The sequence below is a fragment of the Cucumis melo genome, chromosome 6, assembly GCF_025177605.1.
Source record: "Cucumis melo cultivar AY chromosome 6, USDA_Cmelo_AY_1.0, whole genome shotgun sequence".
NCBI classification, from domain to species: Eukaryota; Viridiplantae; Streptophyta; class Magnoliopsida; order Cucurbitales; family Cucurbitaceae; genus Cucumis; species Cucumis melo.
In genome coordinates, this window is record NC_066862.1 from 11,219,607 (window position 1) to 11,234,676 (window position 15,070).

At 31.1% G+C, this 15,070-nt stretch overlaps 1 protein-coding gene across 1 annotated transcript; it reads right to left on the reverse strand.

Annotated features, from left to right (window-relative positions):
• Window positions 1-400: 400 nt before the first annotated feature.
• Window positions 401-1,276, reverse strand: LOC127149684 (uncharacterized). Its single transcript, XM_051085545.1, has 2 exons — window positions 1,057-1,276; window positions 401-979 (listed from the first exon to the last, which is right to left on the reverse strand). The coding sequence occupies exons 1-2, from the start codon at window positions 1,240-1,242 to the stop codon at window positions 401-403; spliced, it is 765 nt and encodes a 254-aa protein (XP_050941502.1). The 5' UTR covers window positions 1,243-1,276.
• Window positions 1,277-15,070: the final 13,794 nt, after the last annotated feature.

Sequence of the window (15,070 nt, forward strand, 5' to 3'; positions counted from 1 at the left end):
AAAAATATATAATTTTTTTTTCATGATCAATATTCAATTATGTAATTAGAATAATCTAAACATAATTCTGTAACTAGGTTTTGAAAATATAATTCTCTTACATTATGTCGTCCAAAATTAATTCGTAAATCCGTAAATTCATTACCGTATTTAAACCAAATTATTTCCACGTATTACCAACTTATAAATATTGTAAAAAAAAAACTTGAACGAAAACACTACATTAATAGGATAATACAACAATTCATACCAATACATTTTAAAGCGAAACGAAACTACAAACTAATTAACTTCAACAGAATTTAAAGTTCGTTATATAATAAGACATAACAAGTTAGAAGAATAACATATAGTCCAAGTAAGAAAAGTTTCATTAATACAAATAAAACAAACTAACTAGTCATTGGTTTTCTTGAAGAATGAGGGTGCAGTACGGGTACTTCATATGGTCGGGAACTTCAAGGAAAGCTTTCATGTCATCGACGTTACGCATAAGTATACGCATTAAGCGACACCTATCCATCAATGTGAGCTCAGGGATGGCCTCCAAATGTCGAACAATCTCTTGACGTGTTTGGGTAGCATCTTGACGTTGTAGGATAGGCCATTCAGCAATGCGATGAAGTTGTTCATTTCCATACTCAATGGCAGTACGAACTATGTCCCCACTATCTGTGGCATGTCCTGGACGTTTCCGCTTAGACCCGCTTGAAACATTTCTACGTTCACTGACCCTAGCGGTTCTTGTTTCCATCAAATCATCAGGCGACATGTTCAAACCCGGACTGTACGTTGGCGGAAAGTCCGTATCTGGCATAGCATCAGCAGCAAATGCGTCATACCCAGGAGGATCGTTTGACCCAATGTCCGCAAAACTCTCAGCCCGACCTCCTGTTGCACGATCTTTGCCAAACACGTACGACAGTTCGTCATAGTGGACAAACGACTTATTAAGGAGGCCTTTCGCCGCCGGATGACTCTGTATAAGTGCAATAATAAATTTTTAGTCCATGTATTCAAATAATCAAACAAGTGTTCAAATATCTAGTAACGCACCTTTACCCAATCGTCAAAGACTTCTTTCTCAGCGACGATGCATTTTTTTTCATCATTCCACCCAAAACCACTACAGTTTGGGCCACGCATCTCCGCAAGTGCGTGAAACATTCTCTTCATCAATTTGATTCGACTATCGATGGTTGAAGCATGGATATTAGAACCTGGGATCTTGAACGCCATCATTCTCGCCAGCTGATTTAAGTACCCGGGACGAAAGGTCCCATTGTCGGACCTCCACCCACCAGCATTTACCAACTCCACGAGGCACTCCACGAGGCCTGCCTCTTCCTCTTTAGTCCAAGTATGTTTAGGTAGTCTCGATGAACTTGTCATGCTAGACGTAAAACGCAAAACATATTAGTTTCATTAAGTTCCGTATGATTAGATAACATACATACAATTAATTTCATAGTACAATGAACTCCTGCTGAAAAACAGTTTGGCAGTAAGTTAATTGGTTAACCAATACATTCAAAATAATCATGTTACAAAAACTGCGACATTTTAATTTTTCTATTGGTTACGCAACTCCCATTCAGTAAACATTTCTTCTGCAAGGTTGTCCCTCCATTGACTCCACTCATTCGACGTTTCTATGTAATGTATGTCATCCGCAGCAGTAGTCGCGTGGGTGGAATCAACCTCATCTATGTTGTCTTCTATATCAAAGTTTGTCATCTCCCTATTGATAAGGTTGTGGAGGAGACAACATGCGAGTATTGTGCGACATTGAACTTCTACAGGATAGTATGACTTTCCCCCCAGTATCGCCCATCGACCCTTCAAGACACCGAATGCTCTTTCGATTACATTACGAGCAGAAGAATGTTTCATATTGAAGAACTCTTTGGACGTTGAAGGTGCATTTTCAGGGCCACGCCATTCTTGTAAGTGATAGCGTTGCCCTCTGTATGGTGCCAGGAAACCCTCCGCATTTGGGTACCCGGCATCAACCAAGTAGTAATAGCCTGTAATCACAATGCACGATTAAAATGTCGCAGTTGTTACTTCTAAAATTCCATTCATAGGTACAATGCCCTTGTTACTTACCCTTGGGCACCTTAAGCCTATTAGGTCTTGAAAGGGCATCACGGAGGATGCGTGAGTCCGCAGCTGATCCTTCCCAACCGGCAAGTACGTAAACAAAATCTCCTTTCGTGTCACACACGCCAAGTACATTTGTGGCCACCTCCCCCTTGCGTGTTCTATACCTAGCCCGGTCACTTGCTGGAACGTTGACTTTTATGTACGTGCCATCTAATGCACCTAGGCAATTCTGCACCGCATAACTAAAAATTATTGAGAAGAACTAACGTCGTTGTGTTGGAAGTACGTAGTTCGAGACAAATGTGTACCTCAAACCACCTCCATCTTTGATATGTGCATTCATTAGGCACTGGTTGTGGTTTTTTCAACAGCTCGTCATGAAGTCGAATGACAACCAACAAGACCATGTTGAAATGGCGGGAAATTGTCTCGCCCGACCGCATGAACTCTCGTTGAATGACACGATTTTTCACATCGTGCGCAAGAATGTGGAGGAACATTGCTACCATCTCCTCAACATCGACGACTTCCGTCGACGTTAGTCCAGCAATGGTCCTCAGTAGGTGACACAGAATGGCGAAACATCTTCGGTCCATTCTCGTACTTTGGCGACAGACAAGGTCTGACCCATGAATCATGCGAAAGTAAGCTAACTGTCTAATCCTATGCCTAGTTTCATACGGGATGTGCGTTATCCTCTTCGTATCGTTCTTCAAAAGCTCCAACATTAGTAACAACTGTCGTTGGGATGCTATGAACGCATTTACAATAGACGCCAACTCATGTTCATCCATTATAAATTATAGATTCACACCCTGTTGGAAAATAATCCTAAGAACGTGTTAATTTGAAATGTTATTAACGTAATCACATACTACCAATCTAGGTTTTGAAATTTTGGAAATATCTTCAAAGGTAAACTAACTTAATATGTTTACAAATTAAGTAATTGACTTGTACTACTTTTTTGAAAATACGTTCTTGGAAACTTCATTACGTATATTTGGAAACCCATTTTTTTAAACTAATTATGTGTTCGTCCATTGGAAATGCATTTAGAAGCGACACAAATGCGAAAATATGTTTTGAAATTTTATTTAATTTCAAATTAATTGTAAATAGTTTGTAAAATTATGTTTATAAATATACATTTTTCTTACATTAATTATGGGAGTTTAAACTAATTTTTGTTTCTTAAAAAATAATAATAATAATAATAAACATAATTTATTTGAATGACATAAAAAAAAAGGTGCTATTTGTAAATTAATTGAGAGATTTTGTAAAATTGGTTTATAAATTAATTGAGAGATTTTGTAAAATTGGTTTATAAATAGAATTTCTTTACATTATGTTTATAAATATACATTTTTTTTTACATTAATAATGGGAGTTTAAACTAATTTTTGTTTCTTAAAAAATAATAATAATAACAATAAACATAATTTATTTGAATGACAAAAAAAAAGGTGCTATTTGTAAATTAATTGAGAGATTTTGTAAAATTGGTTTATAAATTAATGGAGAAATTTTGTAAAATTGGTTTATAAATAGAATTTCTTTACATTATGTTTATAAATATACATTTTTTAGGAGTTTGTAAAATATATTTGCCATTACTTTGTTGTAAAATAATTGAAGGAGTTTCTAAATTAAATTTTTTGTAAACCAAAATGTTTGTAAATTAACTAGGGAAGCTAGTAATTTTGTAACCCACTACATCTTACATAAAATAAAGTTAGTTCAAAAATATTATTTTGAATTCTATTTCCATTTAACATTACAACCCAAATTACATACATGAATATCTCAATAATATTGTTGAAACATCTTCGTTTATTTAATTTTCTATAGCTCACTATGTTATTATTATTCATTTACATATACAATCAACTTTTCTTAAATAATAATGTTAATTAATTTTGATGTAATGACTATCAAATTCATCGATAGTAAGAAAAATTCATACATACGGGCAGTGGCAAGTTTTGTTAATTTCAAAACAGTAGCTAACATACATACGGGCAGTGGCAAATATAGTATGGAAAGAAATTAATAAAGAATACTATAATTTAACATACGAAGAAAAATACAATTTCTAACATATAATGCCAAGTGTTTGATACAAGAAACAGAAATGAATAATAAAGAAAGAAAAGAATTCATTACAGGACATATACATAAACTTCATAAATGAATGAGGTTTAAAGCCGTTGTACCTCAATTACGAATTCTTTAAGTAGGACAACCTGAAGATTTACACAACCAACCAACATTGTCATTACATATGCGTGGCCGTAAAGATTATGTATTGTAAAAAATAAACGAAAAAACGCATATGAAACATACCTTAAAAAGAAACCAAAGCTTACAAATCCATGGGACCGTACCAAAAAAAAGTGTTAGTACATAATGTATGGGAAAGAAAGTTGCCTCAGAGTTAATAAATACCATCAAAGACGTTCAAGAGAACGCATTTATGGTACAATTTAGTGCGGTGGACTTCGTAACATCACATGTAAAACACAAGCAACCAACGAGAGACATAAAATAGAGATCAACATGTTCATAAAAACGTCGGGAGTGTGAGAATACAGTGCGCAAAGGGAAAAAAACCATAGGAAGAAAACAGACTACAACACCAAAAAGAGGCCATAGGGAGAAATCAAACTACAACAACCATATTTGTTTTGTAAAAAAAAATTAAGTACGAAAAATTTCAAGCACATAGCAAAAGTGGCAATTGTAAAAAACAAACAAGTGTGGTTTTAAAAGTTAGATTAAAGATTATTCAATCGTAAAGTAGTGAAAACAGTGGCTAAAGTGGCAAATGTAATGAAAAGCAATTAGAGGAAACAAATCTTATGAACATACCAAAGGGGACTGCAAAGTATAAGAAAACGGGAAGAGAATGGGGCATGTAATGCTGTGAGAACATCCAAATATATAGTAATAAATAGGTATACAAGAATTAATTTAGTCAAAGAAGAATCCCATAAAATAGGGGATTTGAGAAAAGCAGTCAAACCCTGTACAGAGTAGGCAGACAATTTTTTCAACACAAGTACACAGGCAGCAAAAATGAAATTCAATGGAACAAATGAAATTTAAACTAAGAAATCCAGAGGAAGGAAGTTGTAAAAGAAATCCAGAGTTCCAACATAAATCATGACAGAGGAAGGAAAAATGAAATGAAATTTAACAACTTGTAAAAGAAATCCAGAGTTCCAACATAAATGATGACAGAGGAAACAAAAATCAAATGAAATCCAGAATTGAACATCAATAACACAATTGATCACAAAGATCAACAACAAAGAAATCCAGAGTTCCAACATAAATCATGACAGAGGAAGGAAAAATGAAATGAAATTTAACAACTTGTAAAAGAAATCCAGAGTTCCAACATAAATGATGACAGAGGAAACAAAAATCAAATGAAATCCAGAATTGAACATCAATAACCAATTGATCACAAAGATCAACAACAAAGAAATCCAGAGTTCCAACATAAATCATGACAGAGGAAGGAAAAATGAAATGAAATTTAACAACTTGTAAAAGAAATCCAGAGTTCCAACATAAATGATGACAGAGGAAACAAAAATCAAATGAAATCCAGAATTGAACATCAATAACACAATTGATCACAAAGATCAACAACAAAGAAATCCAGAATTTATCACATATGAACATCAACAACAACAGTCGGATGATGGTTAACAAAGTTGACAAACAAAGATTTAAAACAAAATGAACAGAATCAGTAATATATAATTGAACTCATCACTGGCAGTATGAAGAACAAATGAATGCATAATCGACTGAAAATAAGAACAAACATGGAAACATGAAATCAGAACCACCACCACAATCCTCATCATAGGCACGTCATACCTTTGGTGCACACCGATAACCACTGCCATGCTCCCATGCCCCTACTCGAGTTCCTTTCCTCGATTTAGTGTAGAATCAATGACAACATACCCCTTCGGTTAAAGAAAAAAAGTGCAGTAAACTGGTTATACGATCGGTAGGAGTGGGGAGCGGCAATGGTTTGTTCAATGGACGAAATGGTATGAAAAAATGGAGAGAGGATGAGAAGCGTTTCGGAGGTCACGCACTTTCGTGGCAACCGATCAATGAAACGAAAAATAGAGAGGATGAGAAGCGTTTCGGAGGTCACGGACATTCGTCGCAACCGATCAACGAAACGTAAATAGAGAGGGTGAGAGGCGTTTCGGGGAGATTAGGGTAAAATAATGGAACACGAACAGATCGTTTCGGGTAAAGGATAAGAGGAGCAAATGCGTTTCGGAGGTCACGAATCGGTGAAATATAGCAAACTTTCTCAACAAAATGGAGATAATCGAAGATAGGTAAAATCAACTTCAAGAGGAAGAGGAAGGGAGAAGAGATAGGTAAAATGGAGATAATCGAAGATAACGCGACGAAAAGGGAACGGAAAACACAGGGAAATCGACGGAAAGCGGCCGGAAAATAGTAGGGTTAACAGAGGCAGTCGGCGGCTGAATAGTAGGATAAAATAAGGGATATGGGGATTAGGGTTTTCCTAATCCCCTTTTGCCATAACACTTGGGCCAAACAAGGTTTGGCCCAAATTTCTTTTTCTTTTCCCCCCATACCCGAGGCCCAAACACACCCTAAACAATAATGACCCAATCCCTTCAAGATTAGTTGGTTGAGTCTTTTTCATTCCTTTTTCTTCTTTTTCATACCTCCATTAATTTCATTTAACAATATAGATTGATGTTATTTCTAAACTTTTTTCACTCAATCACTGTTGCTAAATTACAAGTATAGTTTTTAACTTACCCATTCTCATTTTCAAATTTTAAAAACATTCTAAATATTTAAGTCAAGAATCCATGTTTTTTTTACTTGTGTGTTACACTTCTTCCATCAAACAAATTTTTGGAAAATTTTGAAAACTTTTGGTTAAATTTTAAACTTTAAATAAATTACATTTGTGTTTTGAACCTTTAAGACCAATATTTTTATTTATTTATGATTTTTTTTTTTTTGTTTTTTCTCTTAACTCTCCAATCAGTATCTTAAAATACGTATACATATCACTTTATATTTTTTATTTCTAATAATAAGTCTTTTTGACTCATTCAATATTTGTTTACCCCATGTGGAATGAAAATGGAATCTATAACTTGAGTCAGTTGAACTATGTTTACCTTTGACATATTTAATATTTTTAAATAATTACTAAGCTATTGAGATATGAGATTAAAATGTTAATGGTCTTGTTCGATCCATTCCTTTTAAAAAATGTTCGATAGGTTAATGCTTCATTAAAGACAAAACAAAAATTTGTTGAACCTATTTGATATTTTTAAAGTTTAGGAAATTATTAGATAAAAACAAACAAAAGTTTAGTGTCTAAGGGGCAAAAAAGTGGTTTTTTTTCTAAATTAAATTTCAAAAACTACTTCATTCTAATAATTTTCAAATGACTTATATTTTAAATTAAACAATTGATTTTAAACACATTCTAACCATACAACGTAATCATTTATAATTGTATCCTAGATTTGGTAGACATTATTAACCTAAGTCAAAGGATAGCGTCAATGACAACCAACTAGTTATAACGAAAAATCAACAATAATTAGATCAATCATCTTAAAAATCTTAGCATTAGTATAAATAAATAACCGTCAACATAAAATTTTATACAATAATTTTCAATATCAAATGTTGGATCTATCCACTTTACATGTTGTACTAGGATTGAATCAAGATTTGCATGTACTCATCATATTATTACTTTCCTAGTTTTTAACTAAAATATCAACAACTCAAATAAACTTTTATTTCGCTTTTTATTTGATAGAAATGTTTTTTTTTCCTTCTAGTTTTAGAAATTTATTTGACATAGCAACAAATAAGTAATCGGAATAAAATTACATGAATTTGATTAATGTAGTCTCAATTTTGATTCCAAATATTAATATAAAGTAGTATTGATCGAAATTATATTTTAACCATTTACATCAACATCAACCAAAAATAAATCAATCTAGACTTTTATTATAAAAATATTTTGACGTAAAGTGTTTTGTTACTACCTTTTTGTCCTTATTATGTATGAAAATAGTGTTTGTATTTATTAATATTTTTTAGAAGATAAACTTTTTCTAAATATAACATGGAAATATTTACGACCGTGTAACAAAATTCATAAAATTAACCATTTTTTAAATATTCAGGTTTATCCTTTCATCTTTATTTTATTTTGTTGTCTATTTTTTAATATAATAGTATGCTTTTCTTTCATTCATATGTTTCTTTTTAGTACACAACAAAAGTTGGGGAAACTTAAATCACCAATTTTTGACAAATATATATATATATATATATATATATACACGTTTATGCTTTTTATGTTTAAATCATGTAATATTTAGAATCTTTTTTTAATGTAATTATGAGAGTCTTGCTCATGTTTATTTCTTTATTTAATTTTTTTATTAAAGCTATTTTATTAATGAAATGGTTGAGTGACTTATATTTTGATTTTGTTTAAACAATATAAATATTGTTGGAATTTATTAAGTATACGTAAAGGTAATAAAATGTGTAAAACAAGAAATATTAAAGTCTTTCATTTAATTTTTTACCTATAAAATCATTAAAAAAAATTATGATATAAGAAGAAATAAGTTGTTAAAGTATTAATTAAGGGGAATTTTCATAAATGTAACAAAACATCAAATTATTTACATATTGTGTAACAAAGTTCATGAAGTTAGCCACTTTTTAAATATTTTAGATTTGTCATTTCGTCTTTCTTCTCCTCCTCGCTGTGCTTTCTTTCATCGTCTTCCTCCTTCGTTTTTTTTTTTTTTTCTACTTCGATTTCTTTCCATATATTTCTTCGTTTCCTCTTCTTTTTTTACATCGTTTAAATTTGGGTTACCAAATCTAAACAACCATATACTAAAAATAGAAAAATCTAAAAGATTGTGTATAAAGAATCTTCTTTTCCTCTTCTTTTTTTACGTCGTTTAAATTTGAATAACCAAATCTAAATGACCGTATACAAAAAATAACAAAATTTAAAAGATTGTGTATAAAGAATCTTGAAAAAAATCATTTAGATTGGAGTAGCCAAATGTAAACGATCGTATACAAAAAAGTAAACGATCATGGAAAAAAACAAATCATCATATAGACACAAATCTAAACGATCGTGTACCAAATTTTGAGCAAAATCTAAATGATCGTGTACCAAATTTAAAAAAAAAAATTCGTTTAGATTTGGGTCCAAATCCAAACAATTGTGTAACCAAATTAAACAATCGTGTAACAAAATTAAACGATATAATTGAAAAAATAAATTGTAGCCAAATCTAAACGATCAAATCTAAATGGTCACGTACCAAACAATAGTCAAATCTAAACGATCGTGTACCAAATATATTACGCGCGCGTTGTTGACGGCGGGGTTGAGGGGTCATATTTGGTATTTTCCACGGTGGTCTTGTGAGCTTTTTCTATTTTTAGAATTGTTCTATACAGTGTCAATATTTTGCCGCTTTGTTATATTTTTTAAAAGACTCTATTAATTAATGATTTAACTAATGACATTAATTTTTAGCAAAAAAAAAATATAATATAATTACGATATTTATTTTATTGAATCCTTTGTTTTTATATAGCCATGCCTATATTGTTGAAATATTCAATTTCACAATTTGCATTAAAAATGTACAATTTCATTTCTAATTATGATTAAAATAAAAAAATATATATTTTAAGATAGTTAAGTTAAAAAAAAAGATATTCATTTTCCACCCATTACGATATGAATATAAAAAAGATATAAATATAAAAATATTGAAATAATTGTTTCAATTTTATAAAGTTAAGTTAAAATTATATTTTTGTGTGTGTGTGATCTTGCGTGCGATGCACGCATTATTTACTAGTAAGAGGTAAAAGAATGCAATGGTTAGCACGAGATTTTTTAGAAGACGTGTTTCGTATAGTTGAAATTGGGTAGATCTAATTTTGGTGTGAATGTGGTTCGATCTCTAGCTCTGATTCTCTTTTGGTTGAATGCAAGTCTTCTAATTACTGGGAGAATTATCTCAAAATTTTGTTAAGTATAAATTTTTGAACCCCACAAATGTGAGAAGTTGTCTATTTATAGAGTTTTGAGGTGGGTTTTGTTTATGTGGATTAGATAAATATCTAGAATCTGCAAAACTAATTAGATTAAAATTTGATTTATTTGAATAAAATAATCGCATATCAATTGTTCCTTGGAGATAACGAAGTATATGTTTAATTCCATTCTAATGTCTTTTTGTTGGAGAAACTGTATGTTGTTAATAAGTTTACTGAAAATGCAATATCTGGTATTGTATTATTAGCAAGATACATAAATGCACCAATAGCACCAAGATATGGTACTTCTGGACCAAGGAGTTTTTCATTATCATCTTGAGGTTGAAATATATCTTTCTTCACATCTAGTGAACGAACTTGCATTGGAATGTTCAATGGATGTGCTTTATCCATATCCATATCCCATCTGCTAGTTGCTTAATTTGCAAACAAAAGCAAAATTTTGTTTTTATGAGATCTTTCATCTCAAATTCTTTTTTAAGATACACTATTGATTTTGAAAGCTCTATAGGAGTTCCAATTATATTTAAATCATCAACATATACAGTTATAATAGCAAATCCTGATTGTGGTTTCTTTATAAAAATGCATGGACATATTGAATTATTTTGATATCCTTCTTTCAACAAATATTTACTTACGCGATTATATCACACCTGTTCTGATTGTTTCAATTTATATAATGATCTCTGTAACTTTATTGATATAGTCCTCGAGAACTTGATTTATATGTTTCGGTACTTAAAATCTTTCTAGGACTTTCATGTAAATATCATTATCAAGACATCCATATAAATATGTTGTGACTACATCCATAAGATGCATGTCCAGATTTTCATACACAGTCAAATCAATTAAAAATCTTAATGTGATTGCATCTACCACCGGAGAATATGTCTCCTCATAATCATTACTAGGTCTTTGTGAAAAACCTTGTGCAACTAATCTTGTTTTGTATCTTGTGATTTCATTGTTTTCATTTCTTTTCTTACAAATACACATTTATATCCCACAGGTTTGACATCTTATGGTGTTTTGACTACTCGTCCAAAAGCTTGACGTTTGGAAAGTGAATTTAATTATGCTTCAATTGCTTCTTTTCACAAAAATAAAACCAAACTTTTCTCCATTGACATTCTTCAACAAATTTTGGTTCACAATCCTCATTTTCGGATATAATATCAAGAGAAATATTAAATGAAAAAATATTATCAACAACTACATTAGTTCGATTCCATCCTTTTCCTATCATGACATACTTTATTGAGATCTCACTATTATCCTCTATTGTTTTATCTTCTTCGAAATTTCTGTCAGAAGTCAACTTTTGGATTCGTTCTAGAACATCCACATCCTTAATTGAGTTATTAACTTGATTCTTTTTTGAGGATTTTTATTTTTGGAACCTATGGGTCTACCACGCTTCTGACGTGTTCCATATTCATTAATGACAACATGTTGTGTTAGGATATCAATCTTTGATAGGGCATTTGCAGTTGCTATATGTGATTTAGTTACTTTCTTTGCATCTACAAATGCATTTGGTAATTGATTTTTAATATTTTGCAAATGAATTATTTTATGAACTTCAATTTCACATTGTTCTGTATGAGGATCTAAATGAGACAATAATGATACATTCTATGTAATTTCTTTTTCAAACTTCTTAATTTCTCCCCTTAATGTTGGAAATTTTGTGTAATTAAAATGACAATCACCAAATTGTGTAGTAAATACATTACCCGTCAAGTGTTCAAGATATTTAATAATTGATGGGGAATCAAATCCAACTTAGTACGTAGTAGTGGAGCAATTGGAACATATAATGCACATCTAAAAATTTTCAAATAAAAAATATTTGGCTCATGGCCATATGCTAATTGTAATGGCGAGTACTTTTGATAAGTTGTTGGCCTAATATGCACAAGTGACGCAACATGCAAAATAGCATGTCCTCGTATAGATGTTGGGAGTTTAGCTCTCATAAGCAATTGTTGGGGTTGATGTCCTAAATCTTGTGGTCTTGTAGTTTGTAATTGTATATATTATACAAACTTTTTATTTATCTAATAAAATAAAGTGTTTTATTTTATTTGACATTTAGTTGAATTAACTCACAAAACCAATAAACTAAAATCCAAGGTTATCTTCTGTAACCTAAACATGTATGTGGAGACATACAAGTGGATCATGTTTAAGTGATAACCTAAATGGTTTGTAGTAAATGGATAAGGTTGGATACCTTATCCTTGTGACACTACGAATACAGCATGCTTTGTAGTTGTTACAATTGTTCTAAAGTGCTACAAAGGATTTAATCCTAAGTATTCATGTCGAGACATTAGAGCGGGGGTATTCTATACAAAGAGTTTGTATAAGACCGGATCATGAAATGAATAGTCTCTCTTATTAACACCGTTACTAGTTGAGACTACATTTCACCAGGATGACTATAGGTAACTTGACCTGAATCCTGAGTGAGTTGTGAACTCCTGCCTATGAAGGCGATCATTTGATTTGTATGGGTGAGAGTGGCCTATGTAGCCGACTCAATATGCCTACCATTTTGGGGATTCGTCTGATTGGGGAGCTGGGAACGCAGCTACACAAGAAGGAATTCACTCCTTCTCTATAGATAGAGTAAGTAGAGAAATTGCTCCCTTAAAGGTTGATTTCAGGGCTTGAACAATGTGGCGCCACACCCTCTCTTGGCCTGAGAGGAGTTCAGTTATAGTAGGACTATAATTATTGTTCATTAGAGGAATCAGTGGTACTTAAGAAGTTAGATGTAACTACAGAGGCAAAACGGTAATTTTTGGCCTAGCTGTACTTACGAGCAATTTGTGAATGGTCATTGCACTGTTGATTGGTTATATCTAATGGACACAAAAATATATCTACAGTAAGAAGAGTTCAACTATTAGTCTTTAGTGGAATAACTAATAGTTAATGAACAGAGATTAATTTAATTAAAGAGTTTAATTAATTAATCTCATTTCATTGGAGCTTCAATCTGTAGGTCCATAAGGTCCCCTTGTTAGCTCAATAAGGATAAATGAGAATCAAATTTATTTTGGTTTAATTTGAATTGTTCAAATTGATTAAAGAGAATAAATTGTATATGATACAATTAATATAATGTATTTGATACATTATAATGTAAAGTTTTTATGAGAGAAGTTAATATTTGAATATGATTCAAATAATAATAATAATATAAATAAGATTCATAAATAAACTATAGGTTAAAATTGAATTTGATTCATATTAGAACTATAAATTATATGAGAGATCTAAACCATTGGTTATATTATATATGATATAATATAAAGTTTATATTATATGAGATATAATATATTAGTTAAATTTATATTGATTTTATATTATATGAGATATAATATATATTAATATATATATATATTTAAATAGAATGAATAACGGAAAGAAGGGGAAATTATTTTGATAACTTCCCCCTCCATGGTTAAGATTTGTTTTTAAAAAGAAAAAAAATACACACAATTTTACGATCTCTCTCTGTATTTCAAAAAGGAAATAAAATTCTCCCAAAAACTTCTTCCCTCACCAAAATTACAGAATCTCACAACTCTCTGTGATTTTTTACTTGGAGAATAACGAGGAATATTTTGTGGTGTCTCGAAGCTTGAAAGAAGAATTGGTTCTACAAAGGTTAGTTTATTTTCACCTTTTCCTCCATGAGAAACATGTTTATTTTTTTCTTTGAATTTATTGGTTTCATAAATTGAATTTCACTTGCACGGCGTTCATACGTTTCCGCTTTAGGAATTCCATTCCTTCAGCAATAACCTAACAATTAATTGCAAACGTTTTATAAATGATTCTACTAAACCATTTTGAGTATGAACATGAGCTACAAGCTATTCAACATGTTGGTATTTTTGTCAAAAAGAATTAATGAAATTCTTTTTATTTATTATTTTTTAAATTAAAAAAGATAAAAGATCTTTCATATTTTTAGGAATATTTTATTAAGATCTTGTGAAGGAGATTATATATTTTTGGAGTTGAGGCTCTTTGTTTCCTCAACGGAGTGGTGAAAATTTTCTAATCGAAAAAGTAAGGAAAGCTATTGATTCTGTGTGCAGAAGAAGATAGCATGATCATTTGACTATAGTTACGATATATTGATCACTGATAAAGCTATTTTATCATTCTTGAATGCAAGAAAAGTAGCAATATTCTAAAGTTAGTTTCATCTTTTGTTTATGGCGTCTTTGTGATGATCGTTTGCTGAAATTATTGATAAGTAATATGAACGAAGATACAGTTTAGCTTAATAGACATTAAACTCAAGGGGAGCTTGAGATTGTCTTCAAGAAGATTCATTCACGAATTTATGGGAGCCTAAATCCTTTAAATTTTATATTGCTTAAAGAAAGTTATTAAAATAAGAAGAAAGTTCCTTATTGTATTGATTGTTGATTGACTTCATTGAATCTTAATAATATTACTTATCTGAGCTAAGAAAGCTCCCTAGAAGTAGGTGACATTCACCGAACTGGGTTAACAAAGCTCTTTGTGTTATTTACTTCTACTAAATATTTAGCTATTCCTTTAGTTATTTACTTCATAATTAGCTAAAAGATAATTTGATTATCTCACGTCGTTTTCAAAACATTTATCCCAATAGACATACAATAATTATCAAATGTGTGGGATGTAAATTCACTAGCATTGTCAAGTCGAATTTTCTTAATTGTATTATCAGAAAATCGTGCTATTAACTTAATTATTTGAGCAAGTAATTTTGCAAATGCAA